At 38.1% G+C, this 25,515-nt stretch overlaps 1 protein-coding gene across 4 annotated transcripts in view; it reads left to right on the forward strand.

Moving 5' to 3' along the window:
- Positions 1-25,515, forward strand: part of VCAN (versican) — a 114,925-nt gene that overhangs the window by 75,991 nt on the left and 13,419 nt on the right. For all 4 annotated transcript variants that reach the window (XM_068667656.1, XM_068667654.1, XM_068667657.1 and 1 more), the window contains 5 exons: positions 696-6,209; positions 7,985-8,098; positions 10,353-10,466; positions 18,236-18,394; positions 19,353-19,435. In XM_068667656.1, coding sequence (XP_068523757.1) covers positions 696-6,209; positions 7,985-8,098; positions 10,353-10,466; positions 18,236-18,394; positions 19,353-19,435 — 5,984 coding nt within the window. The remainder of the gene's footprint in view (positions 1-695; positions 6,210-7,984; positions 8,099-10,352; positions 10,467-18,235; positions 18,395-19,352; positions 19,436-25,515) is intronic.

A 25,515-nucleotide genomic window follows, 5' to 3' on the forward strand; every position in this document is an offset into this window, starting at 1 on the left:
AATAATTTAGAGTAATAAGCAGAAAAAAATGGCTGGACTTTACTCATAATACTGTCTGACTGGTGACTGATTTTTGAATCTGGTTTACTTTTTATCTGTTAAATAATTTAGACTTCTTTGATAAGTAAGACTTCATTTACTGCACAAGGTTTGAAGTGGAAAGAATAAAGCTTTTTTTTTTTTTTTTTTTTTTAATGGTGTCCCTAGTAATTTGAATTACTCTATCACGAGGATAAATGGAGCTACAGAGACATGTCCTCTATGTTCTATTTTGCTTTAGACTTCACTTTGCTTAGTTTCATCTAAGCTCAGTTTTTGGTGAAGGCTAGCTATCATCACAAACCTGTATAAGTACTTGCTGTAGGTTGGAACCACAGTCTTTTGGTCTAAAAAACTGGTTTCATCTTGTCTCTGCTATGTGGCACAGGAGAAGTTGGCTCTGGCATGGGTTTGGGCATACCTACAGTAATGAACAGCATTACATAAGCAATGTATTCAATACACATGACCTTCAACTAGAAATTAGAACACTGGGAGAGCATTTAATTTAGTGTTAATGGAAGAATATACTGAATTTTCTGTTTCTTTTTGAATGTTTTTTTTCTCCTATAGATTGGTTATACTTCATGTGTCTACTATAATGCACAACCATCACTGTTACTTAGGGATTATGAAAAGCTCTTTTTTTCTTGCAGATCATCCGGTGAATGAACTTTTGGATCTGTTCAGTCGCCACATGCTTCCTCATGCAATAGATGAACCCCACATTGATGCAGAATCAACTCAGACTGAACCCTGTACTTCAGACTCTGTGCAGGATTCATCTGAATATATAATATTGGATCCTTTCTTTCCAAACTTTATAGAATTTGAAGAGGAGGAAGACTGTGAAAATACTACTGATGTTACAACTCCTCCAGCTTTGCAGTTCATCAATGGAAAGCAACAGGTGACAAGTGCACCTAAAAGCACAAAAGCTGAGGAAGCGAGAAGTGACCAAATTGAAAGCGTTGCACATTCCAAAAATGTAAACTTTTCACAAATCAATGAAACAAACACCTTCATAATACCTGAAACTGAAGCTTCTGGTACAATGCAACCAAGCAAAGCTGGGGAAGTAATAGGGGCGTTCGAAGTTACACAACCGACAGCAGATGTTGCAATGTTAGAACCAGTGTATAGTGGTGAGTCTGAAACTGCCACAACAGACAAATCAGTAGAGATTACTTCTGTATATGAGCAGTCACCACAAAAAAATAAGGTGAGTGTAACATGGCATGGAACTGAGGAGAGCTCTACTAAAACTGCAAAAAACTTGCTTTTGATTACTAGTGAATCTTCTGGCGATGGCTCCACTGAATCTGATTTGTCTAGTTCTGCATTCACAGAAATTGTGACAATGTCAAGACAGAAAGATGATGAGAATGTTTCTGGTACAACTTCTGCTCCCAATGCATTTACCATGGAAAGTTCTGCTGTAACTGCTGGTCTTGATGTTGGTTTTGATACTGCTACTGTCAGCACAGCTTTGAAAGGCTTTATTCCAGAAGAGGAGACTTCTGCTCCAGGAAGTTATTATAAATCAACTATTAAACTTGATGCAAATTACCCTTTTGAAAGCCTTCTGGAAGAAACAAGTCAGACAGCAAAGCCTGAGTTAAGCGCATCTTCGTTTATGGTTCTAGAAGGTTCTGGGGATGTAGAAGAGGACGCTGCTATAACTTCAGCCATGACAACAGAAATGGCAATAACAGACACACTTCCAATGCAAGACATTTCCTTAGGTTCTGGCACCGTAGTGCCCACAGAAATTTCTGTAACCATTTCAGGACTCACCTCTGCTTTGCCTGGAGGAACAAGCAATCTTTATTCTACTTCTGATCAAAGTTCTGAAGCAACTGTTCCCACCAATTCTCTGTCTAAGCTTATTACAGAGCAAGTAGTTGGCAACTCAGTTCCAACTGAAAATAAAATTGAGGTAGAAAAAGAAATACAGACTACAGTTTATTCAAGTCAGGAAAATTCAGCCACTATTGCAGAGGGAAAATCAGAATTTAATGAACTTGGAAGCACTACTGATGAAGTCAGAACTGCAAGTCAGGAACCCATCCCACTCAGAGAAACAGTACCAGTAACAGGTACCATGCATTCTGAAATCAAAAAGGTTACCAGCGTTCCTTTCTTGAGAGAGAAGAAGCTTTTTATCAATGAAGGATCAGCTGAAGAACCAGCAGACTTTTTATCAGGGAGTCCCACAAGAGAAGTGGTAAGTACTGGCTCCCCATTTACTGATGCAGGTTCTGGAGACATAGATATTATCATTGAGTCTGCTACTTTGAGTTCAGTTCCATCAAGGTCTGTCACTGAAATGCAAACAAAAAAGCATGAAGGAAAAATTTACATCACAGATGTTTCATTGGAGAATGCGACAGCAGAATATGAAGAACACGTGGGAACAGGTGAATCAGCAAGATCAGTTTCAAGTACTGGGTCAGATGGCTTGACAAAGGAGTCTGGAGGAGAAAGTCAGATGCCTCAGACTGTGTTTAGTACAGGAAATCCAGGAGAACTAACAGAGGAAGTAGAACCAAGAGCTCCTTCTGAAATAAAATCTAGTCATGGTTCTGGAGAAGATAAAACACCTCATGCTGCACCAGGAGTTAAAGCAAAGGATTTAGAAACAGCTGAAGTCACATCATCACCAGAATCAGTGGTTAATAACAGCCCTCTTGACATCATGGTGACACACAGTACTGGAAATGTAAAAGCAATAGCTGAATCTACAGAAAGCAGAAATGGAAAAGATAGTTCTTCAACTGGCTCTTTGGGCAAAATTCTCCTGATTGAGCCTGGTTCTGGAGAAGAATTCAGAGGTGACAGCAGCACTAAAAAACTAATGTCTAATGGACCTAATGAAAAAGTAATTGAAGATCATATCCCATTTATTGATCAGGGTTCTGGAGAAGCAGAAACTTTCACTGAATCATTTACAAAAACAGCAGTTTCACCCACAAGGAAACAAGAATCACGAGAGGAATATGGCAGAAGTGTTGTCAGCACGTCATCTGTGGATCATGCCTTCACTACTGAACCTGATGAGCCAGTCACGAGTGCTGAACATGAAGTAACTACAATGGGAACTGTAACTGACATAAAAATGGAAGAGAAAACAGTTGATGAACTGACAGTGAGAGCTTTTACTACAAAGTTTCCTTTGTCAGAAGATACTCGTTCAAAGGAAGATAAGCTATGGGAATTTTCCCCCAAAGTGATAGAATCTTCTGCAGAAACAACTGAAGATCCATTCTTCAGAAGTACACAGGTTAACCATGAACATCTGGAGTTTTTAAATGTTCCCACTGTCAGACCATACTCAGAAGAAAAGAAACTAGAAACTGAGTCTGGTGAAAAAATATTTTTCCTATTTAATAATGATAGTGTAACTGAGTCTGTAACAATTGAAAGGAAATACGTAAGCTCTCCAATTACAGTTACAGAGGAAAAAGAGGAGTTGGTAGAAAGTATTTTTCCTACAGAAGATACTGCCATATCACTCCTGACAACTAAAGAACAAAAACTACCAAATAATGATCTCATTGGTGATGTGTTATTTTCAGGACAAGGATCAGGAGATGAGTTTACTGTTATTCCTTCTGTAGTGCCATTGGCTGTCAAAGAAATCACAAGTACTGCAAGTCCTCTGCCTTTTCATCCTGCTAATGTAGGATCCAACCTTTCAACTGACAAGACACAAGACTTTGAAAGAGGAAGTGCTGAAAGGTATGCTGAAGTTAATGAAGGAATTACAAGTTCTGCAGAAGAGCTGCTGTCAGGAACTGCAGACTCGATGATCACCAGTTCCCCAGCTTTAGCTGAAGACAGTTTCAAGAACTTCAGCTCTGAAGGCAAGGAGATGACACATTATTTTGTTGTTATTGAAGAACCTCACAATAAGGAAATGAACCACAGGAGGGGAGAAAATGAAACAGACAGGCCAACAGCTACTTCTAAAGTTGTGTCTCATGAGGAAACTTCACATTTGCTGACTGAAGATGTCATAACTCCCGTTTCTGTAATACTGAGTGGAACTCCTAATCTTGAAACAGAAGAATCACTTGCAACCTCAGCAACAAAAATGCCAAGCAGATTATTACCTGAAAGCTCTGGAGAGGGATCTGGCTGGGTTGGTGTTTCAGATTCATTTCCCCATGACACATTTACTCATTTGTCGATACCTCCTCTGACAAAAGTTGAACTAACTGCTTCACCTAGTGTTCCTGGAGAAGTTTATTCTGAAGTTATGACAACAGAGGCACCGACAGATGGATCACAGACTGTGATTACAGGATTAGCATCCCTTTTTACAGAAGAAGAAGAGATTGTGGCAAATCAAACTGCTGCTGAACCGAAGACAATTACATCAGAAGAACTAACAAGTGATACTGGCATATATGAGAAAATTATTCCAATGGTTGATGATAAAAGAAATGTTATATTGAACGTTTCTGTTTATGGTGATATTACACTAATTGAAGAACGACTTGAAATCCCATCAGAAGAAACAACTATTATAGACATGGATCACTCCAAATCAATGCCAGAAGATATTATAAGTGTGCAGACAATGCCCAATCCTGCCATACAATCAACATATGGCAGTGATGATAGCATGAAAGCTGACGTGGATAAATATGATTCAACATCTAATTTTTCTGTAATCAAAGAAAATTCACTTGGAACTGGTGATAGTCATTCTTTGACTACTTCCACCCAGCTAAGTAGTGAATCAGTAACATCTGGGCAGAGACCAAAATTGGATGACAAGGATTTAGGTTCAGGGAATACTGTGAAGTTTGCAACAGAAACTCTCACCACTACTGGCCTTTATGAGATGGGAATTTTCCTTCCAACAGTACCCTCATTGGTAAGCCCTCATGTGCCTCATGAGTCTAAAGAATCTGAATTTGAGACTAAACGTGTTCTGATGACAAGCACAACAGAAGACACATATGAGCTGAATACTTCAGCAAACAACCAAGTCATAGCAGATCAGAGTGAAACAATGTCTATTTCTGGGTTTTCTGGAATGGGCCAAGAAGAACTGGATGATAAGAAGCTTGAGGTTCCTTCCTTTACACCAGATTTAACTATTGAGACTGAAAAGGCTTTGACAACTGGCACACTTGATGTAAGTATTGTCACAACACAGAGTCCTTCCCAACACACAACTGTGTCATCTAGCAGCAATGATGAAAAGCATCCTACAGTATATATACAAACAAAATCAGCATTGGCAGAGTATGAAGAAACAGATTCAGTGAGCCTTTATTCTGAACCTCAAACTAAATCCTCAGTAACTGTTCAGCTAGTTAATGGAGTGTCTGAGTATCCTGAAATGATCGTTCCAAGTACATCATCGTCAAAGGGCACTGAGTCTGGTCACTCATCAGAAGGAACTTTCAAAGAGGTTAGTTCTGTTATTGCAGCAACTTATAAACCACCCACTACAGACCTTCTAGATACAACAGAGGCCTCTCTGCTAGAGTTTTCTCCTAAGCCTGAATCAGAAAGTCCAACTACTGAAAGTACTCCTCACTTTAATAAACTCGTAACAGACAGGTCAGAGGAGACAGATTCTTCTGTAACTGATCTGGTTGCTGAGGAAGAAACTACTGTTTCTGGAGATTCTTCATCAATACATACCTTCCCTACTGCTTTTCTGAATTTTGGAGAAAAAGCAAGCACAGATGTTCCAAATGTTAGCACCATAAAAGTTGAATCGTCTTCAGAGAGAGCAAACAACCCTAGTCAAGACGGTGACAGGAGTACAGAGAGGGAGATCCCATGGCTTCTTTCCACACCTGTTTCAGATTCACCTAACAGTGTAGAAGGTGGGTTATTCAAACCTGAACAGGAAGCAGTTACAATGCTAACTTTGTCTTCACAACCTTTGGATAGAAGCACAGAACCACAATCAGCTTTGCTTGGTCGAGAGGAGATCACAACAATTTCTTCTAACATTGCAACAAACAACACAGCCCCTGGAAAAAATCCTTATCCAAATAAGCAGTCAACAATAAGTTCTAAGGAGCTAAACACTCTTGAACTTGTAACTTCATCATTTTCCCTTCCGGAAGTCACTAATGGATCAGATTTCCTGATTGGCACGAGTGTGGGTTCGGTTGAAGGCACAGCAGTGCAAATACCAGGTAACTTCTACATACGATCACTGTCATATTTGTTTGTTTTGATACATGTAAATGTATGTCTTAACTCTGATAAGAGGTATGACAATCAAAGCATCGTGTGAAATACAACAAAACTCATGATCCTCAAGCTTTGAAATCGGCATGATTGTAAACCCTACTGTGACAAAATGAAGGATGGGGGGACTGAAACTCATGCTCAGTGTTTTTTTCTGAGTGTTTGCATCGTGGAGCTCTGGATCAGATTTGAGGTGACCAGCAAGTTCTAAAAGACAGGAAGGGAACACTCATTGTGGTAAAGAATTCAGTTGTAATAACTTATTTTTTCCAGTTTTCAGTGGAGATAGATATAATTATTTTATCTGATAGCTATTCTGTGTTGGCATGACAATAGTACTTACACAGCTGCTAAACAGGTAGAATTGTTTTATAACATATTACATAGCAGGAAAATATGCAGTCTGTAGGAAGACAAACATGCAATAAACATGGTTAGGTACTTAATACAGCCCTTCATTTTGGACTTGCAGTGAGGCAGTCCTAAAACAAGGACCATGTTTTATGGAGATGAGATATTCTGAAAACCTCCAAAGCAAGATCCTGTCCACTTACATGCCTGGATTCATGTAGGCAGGATTTTCTCCTAGAGGCTTTCAACTGAACCTTCTTCCTTCCAATGACTTGATGGGGTACTTGGTACTTTAAGAAGACTAGTTCTTTACTTTCCAGATTCAAATGGTAAAACAGACCTTATCTTTTGTTTCATAAAGAATAGCCAAAGTATTTTGGGAAAATGTAACCAAAAATATAAACTTTGTCTCTGGGTCAACTTAGGTTACAAGAGTCTCTTACCCATTTTGTAAGTTTTTAGAGCTAGGACTTTCTTCATGTATCCCAGAGGGACTATCTTCATGATTTTCCTCTAACTCTGAGAAGTGGATACCTAGAAATGGTTATGTAGTGAATTTTTGTTTATGTGAATGATTGCCCTTAGGGATTAAATCAATTACAAATACCCAGGTATGTAAACTCAGTTGAAATAAACATCACTGGAAGGCATCAAAGCTCTGCAAGAAAAAGCTATTCAAATGATAACTCCCATAAAAAATGAGGATTTCACAGCAGGTAAGTTTTATCTTAATGTTTAATTCAGTTACATATGTATTCAGTACCTTTATTCGTATTCTTGAAATGTATTTTAAGGAAAGACAAGTGAGAAATGTGCATCTGTGAAAACATCCTTTCAAAGAAATAAGAATTTGTAGGCATTGCTTGACTGAATATAATGAAATGAAATGTCAGCAGACAGACAGTATTTTAAAGAGATGCATGTTCTGTGTACCCAGTCATTCCACATAAACTAACCCTGTTCAAAAAAAAAAGCAGAAGCATTTTCCATTCATTTTGCTTATGTTTAACTGATTTCAGCTATAATTAATTGTCATGTCATGCAAACTAAATCCTCAGTATAATATTGTGACTGCCAAATATAATACAAATTGCTATAAAAATGTAGTAATTCTGAAAATTATTTATACTGGTTCATAGTAAATGCCATGTTATTTTAAAAGTTGGAAATAGTGATACCTCAAAATAAGCTTTACTGTTTTACAAATCTATTTTATTTCTAATATTCTATTTTGCTATTATAGTTTCTGTAACAACAGTAAACCCTGAAACATCAATGCAGAAATGAAGACAGATTTCTTTTTCCAAAAATTTAAAAAGATATCAGCTCATTGAGGCTAAAGAGTAAACTTTCTTTTTCTACTTAACAGGACAAGATCCATGCAAAAGCAATCCCTGCCTTAATAGTGGTACCTGCTACCCACGTGGTTCATTTTACATCTGTACATGTTTGCCAGGTTTCAATGGCGAGCAGTGTGAATTAGGTAAGGTGATGCCATCTAAATACTGGGTTATCTACAGATTAATTGGAAGTATAAAATTTCCATACACAAGATTTGCAAATATTTTTTTTTTTTTGAGGTTGAAGAAGACAAACATTTTAATAAATTCTACAGTAAGGCCTTACTTATAGACTGAAGAATGTCTATTCACCATTTTTCTTTCTGCCCATAAACTGCACAAACAGGTGCACATACAAATATAAGAGAAGTATTTAAATGAACTGCGTGTCCTAGACAAGTTAACACTAAATTCATAAATATATCAAATAAGAATACATCTACATTATTATTTGGGATAATTCCCTAAAATCTTTCTGTAATTATTTGTAAGGGTATAGCCTAGTCCCAAACATAGCAAGGAAGCTGAACACTGAATGCCTGCTGATATTTTTTCAAGAAAATTGCAAATATGACCATAGTCAGATACATCTTCAGTACAAATTAGTATTTTGGTAACTCTTCCAGCTGAGGACCTCCTCATGCTGCCTAAGACATTTGGCATTCCCTGCTATGAATGTTGGTTTCAAGAGACTGACCAGTACAGTTCAGGGTGACCAGCTTTTCTTTCCAAACAAACAAGTCAATGTATGATGAAACTGGCTATTTGGCTGTTTTGTGTAAAACTGTTTTAGTCTTTTTTTTTTTTTTTTAATTTTCAGTTTAATTCCCTAATCAATATTAGGGGGTTGCCTATTACACAGTCACTTGCTGAATTTGAAAGAAAAAAATAGATGCAGTATTGCTTAAATGAGTTCCACTCATCAGTGCATCTAGGGAGGAAAAATTCAATCCACCCAAAGGTTGATATTAGTATAGGATAATCGTCAGGACTACTGTGGTTTTATTTGTCTTCTACAAGAAAGGATTATTATAGTTAAAAAAAATAATTAGCTAGTGTTTTTCTCTGCTTACCTAGGGCTTATTGATAAATCCAGTATTTCTCTAGTGGGTTGTTAGAGATAGATGTCACATTTTAAATGTTTCATCTTAGATCTTCTTTGTCAAGAAATGTGGCATCCACTATTTACAATCCAGAGATCAGAGAGAATAATTTTCTTTCTTCCTTTAGATCATAAAAGAATAATATGGCAACTTCTTACCCTGTAGAAGTTTTACCATTTTATTAGTAATTTGGAATGGGACTCTCCACTGCCAGTTGCCATTTAAAAATATGTTTGGTGGTGCTTGAGAAAGTAAACCTCAGCATTTCTACACATGTATTTCAGAATATTCTACATATGAAATACAAAAAGTCAATGAGAGCTATCCAAATTATTACAACAAATAAAATACATAATGCAGTGATCATTCCTAGGATTTCACAACTCTTGGTTTGTAGATACATATTTAATTCTTCTTTTAAGTTTTTGATAGCCAATGACTAACAACAGCTTGGCTTTGACTAAGGTGTTTGCGAAATCTTCATTAGAAACAGTTTGTTCTTATAAAAGGACATACTTGTTTATAGCCTGTGCAAATACATCCACATAGTATTTATAGTAAATGGACTGGTCATCCAATTGAAAACAAGAAGCCAGATGAGTAGGGGAGAGAAAAGTCATTTGTTTAATATGGAGCCATTGACTCAGGAGTAACCTGTGCATGGCTGTGAATGTTACTATCTGACTGCACATTCAGTGAGATTATCTTTATGATGGTTTATCCTTGTTTTGCTAAGATTAGATAAGGAAGAAATGAGACAAAGAAGAAATTACAAAATAATAAGGATCTAGGACACCCAGCTTTGAAGTCTGAAATTAACAGTCTTTCTGATGATATGAAATTTCTAACATATGAAATATTTGAAGATATTTGAGTCTCCAGTATTTGATGAGATTTTTTCATGCAATGATCACACATTCAAGTCAAATTCTCTACTGATAAGATAAAATATTGCATACTGCACAGCATGACTTCTTTCTCAGTTGCACAATGTGGGGCTGAAGATCTGGATTTTAGAAATTAACTCAGGAGTCAGAGTGCAGGATATAAAATTGTGGATCATTAAAGTCACATATCCTGAGGAGAACACTGCTTGATTTTGGGTGAAGAGAAAGGAAAGTTGTGCAGAGTGAAATTAACTATCATACAAATAAAACTGCTGTCTTGGATCTTTTGCAATACTTCATTCTTCTGGATTGAACCAGTCCTAGTAATGATTATGAGCAAGGCTGAAGAACATTTCCTTTCTGGGAGGTGGGTGGATTATAAAAACACTTTTATCTTTATGTTGTAGATATTGATGAATGCCAGTCTAACCCATGCCGCAATGGAGCCACGTGTATAGATGGCCTCAACACCTTTACTTGCCTCTGTCTGCCAAGCTATATAGGTGCTCTTTGTGAGCAAGGTAAGGTGTACTTTAAAATCTAGGGTGACCTAGGTCATGTGTAGTCATTAAAATACAATTAACTCTTTCAGGTCTAACTCGAGTAAAAGAACCTGAATTCATGCTTATGTACATTTATTTTGTTAGACCATGAAGTTTATCTTTTCTTCCTTTCCCCTCTTGTTCTTTTGCATTGTTACATCACAGTTACTCTTCATTATGAGCAGCAGGGTGTACCTGTTTTGTTTTGTCTTTTTGTGTTTTTGTTTACTTGTTCATTTTTCCAATCAGTGAAGGAACCTAAAAACTTCTTTTTGAGAGATGAATCATACCACCATCCAGCTAAGACTCTTCCAACTTTATATACCTATCTGCTTTCATTTCAGTACTCTTCTGGAGTAGCTAAGCAAAGCCTCCTCTAGAAGAGGGGGGATTGAAGAAACTCTTAAAAACTGGCAAGTAGCTAGTGATGAGAAGACATTACAATTTTTAGTCTCAATAACATTTCAGTATGGTAGACTTCAATGATTTGTGGCTCAGGAGTTTTTGTTTAAGGTTGCATCTGCACCATCTCGAGTACTGTGTTCAGTTTTGGGCCCCTCGCTACAAGAAGGACATCGAGGTGCTTGAGCGGGTCCAAAGAAGGGCAACGAAGCTGGTGAGGGGCCTGGAGAACAAGTCCTACGAGGAGCGGCTGAAGGAGCTGGGCTTGTTCAGCCTAGAGAAGAGGAGGCTCAGGGGTGACCTTATTGCTCTGTATAAGTACATTAAAGGAGGCTGTAGCGAGGTGGGGGTTGGCCTGTTCTCCCATGTGCCTGGTGACAGGACGAGGGGGAATGGGCTAAAGTTACGCCAGGGGAGTTTTAGGTTAGATGTTAGGAAGAGCTTCTTTACTGAAAGGGTTGTTAGGCACTGGAACGGGCTGCCCAGGGAGGTGGTGGAGTCACCATCCTTGGAAGTCTTCAAAAGACGTTTAGATGTAGAGCTTAGGGATATGGTTTAGTGGGGACTGCTAGTGTTAGGTCAGAGGTTGGACTCGATGATCTTGAGGTCTCTTCCAACCTAGAAATTCTGTGATTCTGTGATCTTTGCAGTTGAATGAGAGCAAACACTAGCCACATGCTAAACTGAGCAAAACTCATACTATTGCCATACTGAATATTAACAGATATATCAGGCAGTCTCTGTGTCAGAGTAACTACAGCCATACAGCTTTCAGGTGGCTCCAAGGCAAACAAAGCCTGTTCATATTGCCTTGCAGACTACTACGAAGACACATAACCAGGTCCTTTCATCACTAGTGATGCTTATGGGATAATGAGTGGAAAGAGTTACTGTTGGACTGAGCATCTCTCTTTAAAAAATCTATACAGTGTGAAAGACACATCAGAACACATCTCTTCCAACAGGTGTCACTGGAAAGTAGGAATAGTCTACTGAATATGCCAGATTATATGTCCTTTCACAGGGCACCATAACCTTGACATCATCATCCCACACTTTTCTAGATTGCTTTGCTCTGTTTTAGGGCAAGTAGGTGCAGGATCACAATTACAGGGATGTTTTAAAAGATCTTCTAAACCAGGCAATTGAAACTAGATTAAACATCCAGGTTCCTGTAACTGTTATTTGCAGTGTCTGCAAGAAATCCTGCTGTATTTAATAGAAATATTTACTCTGCAAGATGCTTACTTAATATGTGCTTGTAGGAGGGGGGAAAGGGTAGCAAAATCTGTTCTGTCACTAAAATTAATGAAGGCGTTTCCATGGAAAAAAAAAAAAAGAAAAGGTACTTTAAAGCATACTTTCTAAAGCTTATAAAAATATCCTTCTTTCTCTTTTTCTTCAGCTGAGTGGTTTCATTTACAGGTGAATGAAGTGGACCTTTGGATTTGTTTAATGAATACTGCCTATTTTCAGGTTTGTTTTTCACCTTTAATGAGTGGAAGGCAGTTTGAAAACTCTTCCAGCTCAACCTATAGAGGTTTGTTTGTTAGAGTAGAACCATCTCAAAGCTGACTGGCTCCAGCATTTTTCACTGTTTAATTTTTTCAGTAGTTTGCCTAACCTTGTGATTTGAAAGGAGTTTCTGAATCTGCTCTCCAAAACTACAAGTTGACAGTGTTTTCACAACAAAAGAAATAAACGTTCTCACTCCCCTCCTCCTCCCTGTCATTTCAGCAAATCCGTAGCAGTGAGTGGCTCTGAGTACTGTGGTAGCTTTAAGCTGCTTTTTATGACCAACCTGAGAGTGCATTTTAGGTGGTTAATGGGAACATTTCCTAGTTTGTCAATCAGAACCAGAGCCCTGTTCACTCAGCTTTGGAATTTAAATTTCCTCCACTTAAAGTCCTGCAGTGGTTTGGGACTTGGGAAAAGTGTTAGTGCCAAATTTCCACTCCACCAGACAAAATAAAATTGTGTTGGCAATTCAGACACAGTTGTCTCGCAAGCAGGCTTTATTTCAAGGCACCAGTCCTGACCTCACTAGATTTAAAGACCAGCCAGAACGACAGAATGTGTACCTCAGTGCCACAGGAAAGGTGGAGTTGAGCACACCAAGATTATATTTCATTACTTTCTCTCTCTTTTTTTTTTTTTTCCCTCCAGTATATACTATTTATTTTAGAGAGCCTCAGGAAAAAAAAAAAAAAAAAAAAAAAAGTTGAAGGGCTTTTTTAGACATGTTGCTGAGTTTTCAAAATATTGTGGAAGTGAATGGAAGCAGTGAATGCATGTTGCCTCTGAAAATGAAACTCAGAATATAGCAGACAATTTCACTACACTCCAGTCTCAAGACACTGGTGTGGAAAAAAAAAAAAAAAAAAAGTAGAGTTCAGAATTTTACCAAAATATCCCCGTGAGACTTTTATAGAATAAGAGATCTTTGGCTGACATCTAGCATAGTATTAGAGTTAGGAGGAGATGTGACATGGGGACAGTGTGGCTGCATGTCAGGAAGCTCCGACAGGTGGTGGGAGTCGAGAAGCCTTCAGGGTGATCTAACCTAGGGTGAAGTAAATCAATTCTGAGAATCACTGAGCTGTAATTGGCTCCCTGACAGACATTTTTCTTGCCAGGTGGAAGCAGTTCAGCAGACAATCTGAGCCCGGGAACTTCTTCCTAAAGAGAGCTAAAGTTGTCTAATGTTAGAAATAGAGCAACCGAGGGTGTTTCCTTTCTAAACTAGATTGGTAGGTGAGCAAGCCAGCATTGTTTCTGATTCAGACTAGATCAAAGGGGAGCAGAGAACCTCTGTTAGAAAATAGCCTCTTTTGCACATCACGTGTATCTTTTCAAAGCACAGATGTTTGCCACTTAGTGACATTTGCATGTCACTTCTTATATGCTGAAATACCCAGAAAAGGTTTTTGGAAAGGTGACTACAGGCCTTGGTATGAGTCTTATCCCAGGAGATCCAGTGGTCTTTTCATTGGCATGCCTCTGTGGAAAGCCCTTTGGAGAGCTTTCAGCATCCCATTGAGTGAGGTCAGAGCTGGGTAGATGAGCACCTCTTTCTGTCTTCATTTTCCTTCCATGGCTGGTGGGAGTTCCCTTTTCTTCCCCCCCACCTCCATCCCCACTCCCCCCTGGTCCCCTCCCCTTGCTATTCTAACAGTTGTCTACCTGCTTTCAAGGAGTGGTGTTTGCCTTTTAAACTCAAAGTCTAGCTTTCTCCACTGCAGGATCCCTACAGACACACCTCACCAAGCCAGCTTACCAAATGCAGCTGCATGCCTGGGCCTGTGTGCTAAGCTGGTACATGTCTGTTAATAGACATGCCTCCTTGGCATAACATAGACAGCTGCTCTGCCTTCCAGGTTCTGAAAACAAAACTTTTTTTTTTCTTTTTGTCATGCAAAACCTATTTTATTTTATTTTATTTTATTTTATTTTATTTTATTTTATTTTATTTTATTTTATTTTATTTTATTTTATTTTATTTTATTTTATTTTATTTTATTTTATTTTATTTCCCAAGTTCTTTGTTCAAATGCTTGTGATGGCTTCTATCTCATTTGATTCACTTTGTTCCCACAGCTTGATAGCTTGGAATGGAAGTGTTTGAGAAGGGCTAAGTGCAAGGATGCTTTCTGAAAACAGATGGTCGCTAGCTGATGTCTTTCAGCTGAGGAAGGACTGTTTTGAATATTTACCAGAGAATTGGTTCCTCCTCAAGATGTGTGGGCTAATGGGCCTCAGGCGTTTGTTCATTACCTGAAGACAGACAGTCACGGATAAAATCTGCAGCTGAGCAGGACTCTCCTTATGTTCTAGCACCTCTTTTTCTGTCTTTGTTTGCTTTAAGCCTCTTATGGAATTTATTTAAAGACAAGGGACCTACTGTCAGCAGCATATTGCAGCTGTTGAAAAAGCAATACCTGCCTATGCATTAAATCTAAAGCAAATTACTTTTCTTCTTTTTTTGAATGCAGTCTAGAGTTGTTACACATACACAATTGCAGTTACAAAGAACAGAAGTTGTGTAAGTTAACTCCTTGCACACATCACTGAATAAGCCTGTAAGTTGTAATAAATCTTAAAACTTAGTCAGACAATATAAATATGGCACGTAGTGTTTTCAGTCTTTCTGTCACATTCTGGAATAAGGTTACAGAAAGCTGTGACTACCTCCCAGGATAAGTCTACAGTGAACATGGAGTATTGTATTCCCTAGGTCCTCACACCTACTCTGTTCTCACAGGTGATTCAGTCAGAAAGTTTACAGTCACCTGCAATTAGATTTTACTGGTTCAAGAAAGGCATTAAAAGGCATTAAAAACCTATATCCATATGGAGCACTTACCTTTACCTTTGTGTCTCTCTTTCATTTGTATTAATGCACTAAGATATGTATGCATTAATACATGTGTGTGTCTGTATATATGTATATATATGTGTGTGTATAAAAGTATATGCATGTATACATGTCCTTGCGCAAACACAAAGTCAGGGCAAATCAGAATTTCTTTCAGTTCTCTGCAACAGAGTTGAATCAGTCCCCACATTTTTATTTGCCTGGTTCACATTTGTTGTCCTGTGGCCTCATGATTCTCCCTTTCTTCCTTTTCCACTCTTCCTTTGACTCTTTCCTTTCAAAAAAATAAATTCTCCCTTCCTCTTCTAAAAATCCTATTTATTTTACAGACTTCAGCCCTGTCTTCTTCTCTTTGGTAGTTTTGGTCTACAAACAAGTGTTGAAGAAGTTATTTAATATTTTCCTCTTGAAAAAAAAAAAAAAAGAAAAAAAAGTCCATGTTTTTTTGGATAGGAGGGAAGAGTTGTATGTGCACCATGGGTGCGTGCATATCAACTGTGAGTACCTGTGTTGCAGTTTGGCATCCTCTGCCTTATGAGGAAGAATTCTGGTGCTGACAGTTCATACTCGGGCCATTACATCTCATTCTTTGAACCCAGTCATTGGGCTTTGCTATTTTCAAGCTGCTTTGCTTCCCATTCAGCCCTTCATCAGACCTTCTTTCAAGTCCTGGAGCCCCTCCCTGCAGAGGCAGGCAAAGCTAACTTAGCATAGCCTGGATCTGCTCTCCAGCTATGATGTTCTCATCATGCAATACTGCTTGTTATATCTGACTTCTTTCCTGTGGGACAAGGTGGTCCCTGAACAAGATGAATAATAAAAACTTAAGTGCCTTTGCAGAGGACACATCACTGTTAGTCAGCATTGTGTGGTTAAACAAATGTTCAAGGGAGCCAAAGGCAGACTAAACTTTAAAATGGCCTAGGTCCCAGAGATTAAAGCTGTATCAGCAGCCTGCACCTCGTACAGAATGCAAAGAGGGAAAACATCAAAAACTAACAAGCTGCTAGTATAAATTAAAGTCATTTTTTCATAGCTGGGATTACTCAAAGCACAAGCAGTTTTCTACAGCTTAACTTGTTGAAAATACAAGAGAGATGACCAGTGTAAACTCATTATGCCATCATATTCAGTACATTTATGTCTGTACTGACAACTTTTAAAAATGGATTTTGATACCAGACTCCTAAGACAATAACTGCTGTGTTATTAACGTTGCCAGGAGCTGACAGAGAAATTCTGGTAAGCCTCTGAAGTGATATGTTTGCACATATCTATTCATATATATGTGAAGTCTATTTTTTTATCTCAGGAGATTTAAAAAAGCAACCAGACTTCCAAAAAAATTGACACTTCCGTGCTTCAGGATATGTGAATGGCATCTCTCTGCTCTGAATTAAGAATCAGCCTTGTGTTGTGAATTATTTATTTTCCAGAACTGCCTCTCAGCTGGTAGCTGCTCTGACCTGAAAAATATCATAGTTAAGGAATTTGCAGTCATATGTCATTGACATATTCTATGTTTGGCATTTCCTTTTACTAACGTAAAGAGAGCCTCTTAGGCCAGAGCATCTTATTAACTATTAGATATATTTATTTATTGAAAATACATGATCTAATTCACACCCAGAAAGTACGTATACTTCTGGAAAGGCAAGATGGTTCCTTTGAGACAAAGTTTTGTTTTGGCATTGACACAAAATCTTGTGGGAAGTGGCAAATTCTTGTTTGTAGGGAAAAAAAAAAAAAGCAAAAAAAAAAAGCCAAGCTTTTGTTTCTGTTCTTTAGCACCCTGCAACAGAGGCCCATCAGGGTCTCAGCATGTGCTGAGATTGCTGGAACCAGCTGTAGTCAGAACATGCCACAACCTTGTGCTGAAGTGTCCTTTATGGTGCCATTTCGTACACAGTAAATCAAAACAGTCTGAGTTTTCTGTAGTTTTTGTTTGTTTGTTTGTTTGTTTGTTTGTTTTTCCCATTCCTCCCCCAAACTCTCATTTCTTAATGACAGGTTCTTGTCATTGAGCACAGCTCAGGCACACTCAGGCATCATATTCGTTATTGTTCATCTTACTAACACTGATTTTTGCCTATGATTCATTCCTACAGTGCTGGTGCAGAAAGAGACTTGGGATGAGAACCTTGCTTCTTGCCATCTATTCTGTTTGCAGCTGCCTAACCTTGACGAAATAATTAACGTCAAATCCACAGATTGTTACTCTTCCAAGGCTCACGTTTATATCTCTTTAGTTGAAAAGAAATACTGGCTGATATGAACTTCTGTCTATTATGTATTCTTATCAGCACAATCCCTTGTACAAGCACAGACAATGTGCATTTCATTACATTGTATTTCAGCTTTGTAGCCTTCTTTAGAAACTGATGCCTAGAGTTTATTAAATTATAGTTTATCATGGAAGATGGGTTTTGGAGGAGGATTTGGAGAGGTAAATTCAGAAGAATAATACTGCAGCTTTGTGTCTGGACTGAACAATAACAAGCACGTTCCTATATGATTATTTTCCGTTATCAGTTTCTTTCAAACCAAGGTAATTCAGTGCAGTCATTCAAAGAACTACTCCCCCTTATAAATGAAAAATTTAATCCCCGCTTAACAGACTCAGAAAATTTAGATGAAATGTAGACTAATGACAGTCTAACATAAAGTCATTTCATTCACCCTGAGTGATGGAGTAAAAATATCCCTATGAGATTGTCTGGGTACAGCATAACTTGAAAAGTAGAAGATCAGAAAGCTGCCAAGTACAGTTATACTGGTTACGTAAATAATATACTTGCGGTTTACACCAAAACTGGGTAAAGAGAAAAACATGAAAATTTAATTAGAACTCAAGATACTTAATGAGTTTTGGGCATCTTCTTCAATCTTTTGCTCAACAGAGTCCATGCATGTGAAACATGTCCATGTTCCATGCCCATTATCAGAAACACGGTTTGTTCATTTGTCACAGACACGGAGACCTGTGATTACGGCTGGCACAAGTTCCAAGGACAGTGCTACAAATACTTTGCCCACCGGCGCACATGGGACACAGCTGAAAGGGAATGCCGTCTGCAGGGAGCCCACCTGACAAGCATCTTGTCCCACGAGGAGCAGATCTTTGTGAACCGTATGTACTGTTGTCATCTCTCTAAGCAAGCACTGGCACTGAGGATTCAGAGAGAGGATCATATTGGCTGTTCACTGAACTTTTACATCTCCGTGTTAAAATATACTTTTAGAATGTAGAGATGCAAAGATGCACTTTGTTTTCTTGGTTGTCACTTTGTCTTTAAGTGCAAGATCCTTAATCTCTATTAAGCTATGACTTATTACATAGAAAATGTTTCATTTTGGGGGAAAGTGAACTAGTCCTATGGTTTTGGTATAGAAAATTAATGAAACATTTTTTTCTGGTAGCTTTAGATCTTTTCTTCACATGGCAAAAATGGCCAGGCCACCATGTTAGTAGGCATGTATAAAAGAATAGCTCCTATGAGTTAATGCTGCAAAATCTTGACCTCAGTCACAGCCTAGACAAAACTTGAAAAATACTGTAAATTAAAACATTTGCCCCTTCCTTCCTTCCTTCCTTCCTTCCTTCCTTCCTTCCTTCCTTCCTTCCTTCCTTCCTTCCTTCCTTCCTTCCTTCCTTCCTTCCTTCCTTCCTTCCTTCCTCTCTCTCTCTCTCTCTCTCTCTCTCTCTCTCTCTCTTTCTCTCTTTCTCTCTTTCTCTCTCTCTCTCTCTCTCTCTCTTTCTTTTCTTTTTTTTTCTTTCTTTTCTTTTTTTTTCTTCTGATGTGTACCCAGATAGGAAACTCATCTGTTTTCTCTGGGGGGGACGCAGTCAGTAATAGGCATGATTGTTTAAAACAGTTAGATAAGAATCTCCATTTTTATAGACATCCAAATTAAAATAAAAATGCTGAAAACCAGCCTGTAAATAGTTGTTTGCACAGGGAGTAGAAGAATCTTAAGAACAGGATGTCTGATTCATTCTGTGCAAATTCTTTTTCTTTTCTTTGATGAAATCTCTCCCATTTATGGGAAAGTTAATAAAAATATCCTTCTGTTTCCTTTCCCATTAGGTATTGGGCATGACTACCAGTGGATTGGCCTCAATGACAAAATGTTTGAGCGTGACTTCCGCTGGACTGATGGTAGCCCACTGGTAAGATGCCTCTGAAATTAAATCATCCACTCCTTTCTTTTTGCTCTGTCTTATCAATTTCCCATCAGAACTGAGGGAAGCTGCATGAAAACATGCAGTCACTAACTATGCATCCAAGCAAAAAGCCAGGATACTGTCTTGTTTCAGGATAATTTCTATTTGTGATATAGTTCTAAAATCTTAATTTTAGTTCTTATTATTTTATATGTGGGACCTCCTAGTGTTTCCAAAGAGAAAAGCTCAGAAAGTCTGCAGCACTGACCCCTATTACTTAGGGGTCAGTGCTGCAGATGGTTTTGTTTTTCATCTCTAAGATGATTCCTTACATATATAGAGCAGAATGCATTTCTTCAGATGAAGATATGGCATATGAGCCCTTGTCTTTTTGAGTGCATGAAGAAGCCTTTCAGGTCTTTTGGGGAGCTGTTTTAGTTGGTGTGGCAGTCTGATGGCTAGGATGTTGAAGCAGTCATTCTTAGGTGGTTCAGGAGGCCTGCAACCAATAATCTGTCCATAAAGTTTTAAGTTGCTGTTGATACCTCCTGATGCCTTAAAACACGAAGGAAGGAAAGTCAGCAGAAGGAGAGGGAAAACACTCCCTGTCCACCTTTAGCAGACCTAAATCAAATAGTTGCTTGATACAGTCTCTCCAATTCAAAACAGACACTTCTGTAGAAGGGACAGGTGATTTATTGCTGTTTAACACCCACTGAATAGCACTATATATATAAAAAAACAGTTATGATTATTATTTCCCCCCACCCCCAACTGTGAATTCTTCTTAAAGGAGAAAGCATCTGGACTACAGGACACAGATGTGCACATGCTCACACATGCACACAGTGATTATTGCTGCATACTATGTGACTACGGCTTAGGTAGAGAGACACCTGGATCAAAGCAAGCTTTACTTATTACATTTTTATTTAAATAGCCACAATGTCCTTTAAAATAACTTATAAATGAGCCATTTCTTGGGAAACATGTGTAGGAGATGACAGAATGGGGAGAAAAGGAAGGAAGATGAAAATGTTTGCTGCCCAGTGGACTGCTTGGTTATTCTTTGGTGAAAACGACTTAATTCATGTTTGTACCCATTTGTGCTTGGAGCCACATAGTCTTGCAGGATGTAAGTGAAGGAATTTCTTTTCATCACTTTCTCTTGCCTCTCGTGTATTTTTGGGAACACAAGATAGGGCATGGCCTTGAGCTTCACTCATTCTGGATTATTTCATTCTCTGTTTCTTATGTGGCATCTTGCACCTCACTGTCTGAAACAGGCACTCTCTGAGGATGGTTTAACTTTGATGACACTATCCTCTAGTGGTGGTGATTCATTACACCTCAGGTAATAAACAGAAATAATGAAAATATCAACTGTAAGCATAAAATTTAGTTCCTTGATGGTGTCCTTAAGTTCCAATGAATTTGAATACCATGTAGTTGAAAAATGTACATCATTTATGCATTTGCAGATGAAAAGCAGTTATGATAGTGTTAAATGAATCAATATAATTTACAATAATGAAAATAAGCATTATTTCATACATCCTCAGGTTCTAAAATAAATTTATGAGTAGAGAGACAACTGTTGTGCATATCAAAATCTAAACAGCCTTCTGGTGTTCTACATATCAGGGTGCATCAGCTTTTTTTGTCCTTGTTGCCCAGCTCCTCTCCAAGAGATTATTGTCTCTCTAGAATTCTATTCAACAATTCTGGTGTAGTAGAAAATTCTTCAAGTCTGCTGGGGATCCCCCTGATAAGTTGGAGACACTTTCAATATCAGAAAAGCCACACCAACTTTCAGGTGGACAGTGCATATAGAAGTAATATATATTCATTCATCTTTATCTTGATAGTTTTCTGACAACAGCTTGGTTTAATCTGAAAATCATACTTACAATATTTCATAAGTTTTTGGTTTAAAAAGGGTTGTGATGCTCAGTAGATTTAAAAGAAAAAAACAAATGAATAGCAGCAGCAGCAAGACACATCATGGATGAAATTATTGTCCCAGTGCTACAGCTAACCTAGTACTGCGGAGATTAATAGCTGTGATAACCAGTGTTTACACATAAGAGTTGCAACTTCTCTTTCACAAGAGTTTTTTTGTTTGTTTGTTTGTTTGTTTTCCTGAACCAAAAAAATAAAAGGAGACACAAACCTAGAACTGGAATCAGAAATCCCTGAACCACAGGCTTTACCTTTGGACAATATGGGATAAGGTCTGGATTACTCTGGTACACATTTTCCATGGACATAAGAAGACCACAACTCAAATAGTCAGTATGTTGAAAAGAACTCTTTTGCTAGGTGTTGGCATGTCTTTTATTAGCAATTTCTGGAAAAAGGAACAGTTGACTTTTTTTCTTTATTGTTATTATTTTACTTGCACCTAAAAGGTATTTCAACCAATGAGTCTGATGGAAGAAAATCAGTCCTCTTTTTGGCATTTTCAGCTCAAAACCAAGCCAAGTGTTTTTCCAGAATTTTTAAACTGACACTAAATGCCAGCCACCATTAAATATGATAGTCAAACAAAAGCACCTGCATAAGTTCCTTAGTGAAAAACAACAAACATACATTCAAGTGCACTGTACATTGTTTCCAGTTACAGTGTGCTCTTGAATACACATGTCCAGCTCAGCTATTTTTAGTGGGCTTCATGGTCATATGCAGCAATGACATAAATCTTGTGCTGCCTCACTTCCATATGCTCCCAAAATACAGTTTTGTTTTGTTTTACCATGTTTTTGTTTTTGTTTTTTTCTTTTTTTTTTTTTTTTTCCTGCAGAGCCTTCTTGTCTGTTAATGTGAGATGAGTGTTAAAAAGCTGCAGTGGTGGGGCTGGAGAATGTGATGAATTCATCTTTGTCATTGTTCTGGTAGTGTGAGAAGGGTTAGAATCTCAGATGCAGTTGTGGAAATTTCCCCTCCCTGACCAACCAATGGATATCAGTTTTGCCAATCAAATATGCAAGGGCCTTTAGGTTTTCTGTGAGATCAGATCATGCCACTTCAGTGGGACAGGAGATTTGTTAAGTTTGTGTAGGGAGAATATGACCAAGACTTTTAAAAAGTGAGCATATAAAATTAGGGTTCTAACTGGGAAGCCTAAACTGAACCTAGATTACCCTGGGCAGATTCACACTTATATTGAAAACAGGGGCAATTATTTAGGTGCCTAATAGTGGACTGCCTATTGTCAATCAGTTTTGGTATCTTGACATTCTTGGTGATCCCCCATAGAAAACAGTGACTGTCAAAAAAATCAGAAGTCAAAAGAGCCCATTTCTCCTTGTGTTTATTTTTCATATACCAACCGGAATTTATGTGACTTGCAAAAATAAAGCCAATAACCAACTTTTGGAAGAAATGGTCTAATTCTCAGAGTTACCCAAAGAAAATGTTTGTTTCTTGAATAACAAAACAGGTACAATCAAATTCAGTGAGAAAACAAGTAACAATGTTCAAAACACTTTTTCTTTTTTTTATTTTTTGATCCACATGACATTTTTCCATGCCTGTATTGTAGATCGATTATGTTTGAATATATGTTCAACATTAAATGCTGAAAACTTCAAAATGTTTTCTTTAACACAAACTCTTAGGACAAGGAAAATTTATCTTTAAGTAGAAACATGTACAGTTTTAATTCGTATTATTGTGAGATTCTGTTCCTGCAAACAGTATGTAAGGAGACCTTTAGATCTACCCCACTGAACTGTGTGATGAATAGTTATCTGTGTGCTTTTAGGGGATTTTGACAAGTTTTAGGTCTTAGTAGTACAGTAGTTCTCAAGGTAAACCTTCTCAGCAGTTTCCTGCTTTTCAGGCAAAATGTCATAACCTTGTGCAGCATATTGGGCAGTCTAGATAGTTTCAGCACTTCCCGCTAAGCATTACCTTTTCATCATGCTGTACTCCCTGTATTCCAAAAATGTATTGATCTTGAAAACTGCAAAATAACATGATTAAAGTAGTTAGGTCATACCTTTGGTGCCCTAAAGTTCAGCTGGCAGTCCAGGTACTACTTTCACATAAACAGATTGCTTTCCATGAAACTGGTATTTCATTATATAGATTTTTATTGGCCAGACATTATATTTGTCCTCCCCCCCCCCCCCCCCCCCTTTTTTTGTTGTTTGTTTGTTTTTCGTTTTTTGTTTGTTTATTGCAAATTCCCCTTAAAGACAAAGTGGGAGCTTCTTGGATATGGTCAGGGCAAAAGCTCTGGAGCTCATTGGCTAAGCTTAGGGCACCTAGTCCAATATGTAAACCAAAATGAGATGTAATTTCACTAACACTGGAAAGTATTGCTGGCCACCTGCACGAATCCAATTTATTCTGATTTGTTGTACTGTAGCTGTATGGCAAGAAGCAATTTTTTTTTCTCATCTACAACGTGTTCTTGCTTCTTTTCTTTTGGAAAAGAAAGAGCTTTCCGGAATTTCCGGTGGTTGGGAGAGTTGGATTTGCCTTCTGGAGCTGATGGGCCACATGAAAAACACTTAGGCAGTGTTTCCAGTGTTCCCATTGCCTATCAAGGGAAAAGAGCTGATTGCAGCTGTGTGAGTGCAACACAAAAAGAAAATGTTCTATCAAGAAACTGAGACCCAGGCTTGTGGAGCAAGTTCACCTCTCACTGTGGTGAGAGCTGTAAGTTATTGGGCACTGCCACATGCCTGGACCTGTAGCATCAGCCACACACAAGATCATGTGGGCCAGAGGCAGGGGATTTGTAGCCTGCAAATTTTGGCTCATCCACCTAGACCCTAATTTCCAGAAGGTTAATCTCAAAAACAAAGGCACTGAAGTGAGCTCAGAGTGCTCACAGAACCCCAGCATTCCTAGAGCTTCATTATTCATTGTGTCCTCAAAATCAGGCAAATTTCTGCTCAGCACATTTGAGGTATATGCATTTCACTGCACTGACAGACAGAAGAGGCAGAAGGAAATAATATAACATTTTTAAAAGCATTTTTTTTATTTGCTTTCCTTCTATTACAGTGTGGTTGTGGGGCTGTCCCATTGATACTTAGTGTGGAAATGCATTAGTTTTCCTCAGCTTGATATTTTACAAGGGAATCAAAACAGCTACAAATAAGAGCTTGTTTACAAATAATAATAATACAGAATCAAAATTATTCTTGCACTTTTCTGTATTTTTTTCTCTTGCTTTTATGGGATAGTGAATAACTCTTTTACAATGATTCATAGAGAGTCTTCATTTCACTTATGTTATAAAATTCTTGAAAAAAAGTCAAATAACTTTGGTAAAATCACAGTGGTACAGGAGAAAAAGACAAAGCCCAAATAGTAATACAACTATATAAAAAGAAGTCTATACTTCTATACAACTTCTGTAGTTCTATACAACTATATAAAAAGAAGTCCATTCCTACTTAGGTCCTTGTATATCTTAAATTTGATGTAATACAAACTACAAAATAACAAAATTTACGCTGTCATTGGAAACATTTAATAATTGGCTTGATCAAAGACACTGTGAATACAATGCGACATTTGAAGGTATCTTAGGGAAATTGAATTTAAATAATTCACTTAGCTCTGTGAATAGTAACTTTTACAGCTGTAAAGCACACCCATCCAAATAGAAGAAATCTGGTGTTGCTTTTGGCAGCTTCCCCATTGTGTTTGGGCTGCTGGCGTTTCTCTGTTAAGGGCCCTTGTGAGAAGGCACAGCGGTAAAGGAGTCCTTTGGAGCTATTCATGTTATGGATTAAGCACATATAGCTACTTGGGGTTGTGCCTTGGGCCTCTGTCTCACAAGGGGAGTTATTCATATCCTTCGGAAAATGCTGTTGATAATTAGTGCTTTGTAGGGCAGTAAGCTCACTCCCATTACATAAGATTAGTGCCGTAATAAGGAGCTGGCTAGTGTCTGTGGCCAGATTGTCTGTCACTGGGAGAGTGCTGCCAGCTAGGAGAGTAATGGGGCATATTGCCACTTTTAAAACTGTCCAGAGACTCCACGTTAGTTTTTCTTCCCTTTGGCACAGCACCTTTATGCCGTGTGTTCACAGTGCTGGCCCTCCGGTTGTCAGTCCTAGGTA

This window comes from Anas acuta, chromosome Z (genome assembly GCF_963932015.1).
Source record: "Anas acuta chromosome Z, bAnaAcu1.1, whole genome shotgun sequence".
NCBI lineage: Eukaryota > Metazoa > Chordata > Aves > Anseriformes > Anatidae > Anas > Anas acuta.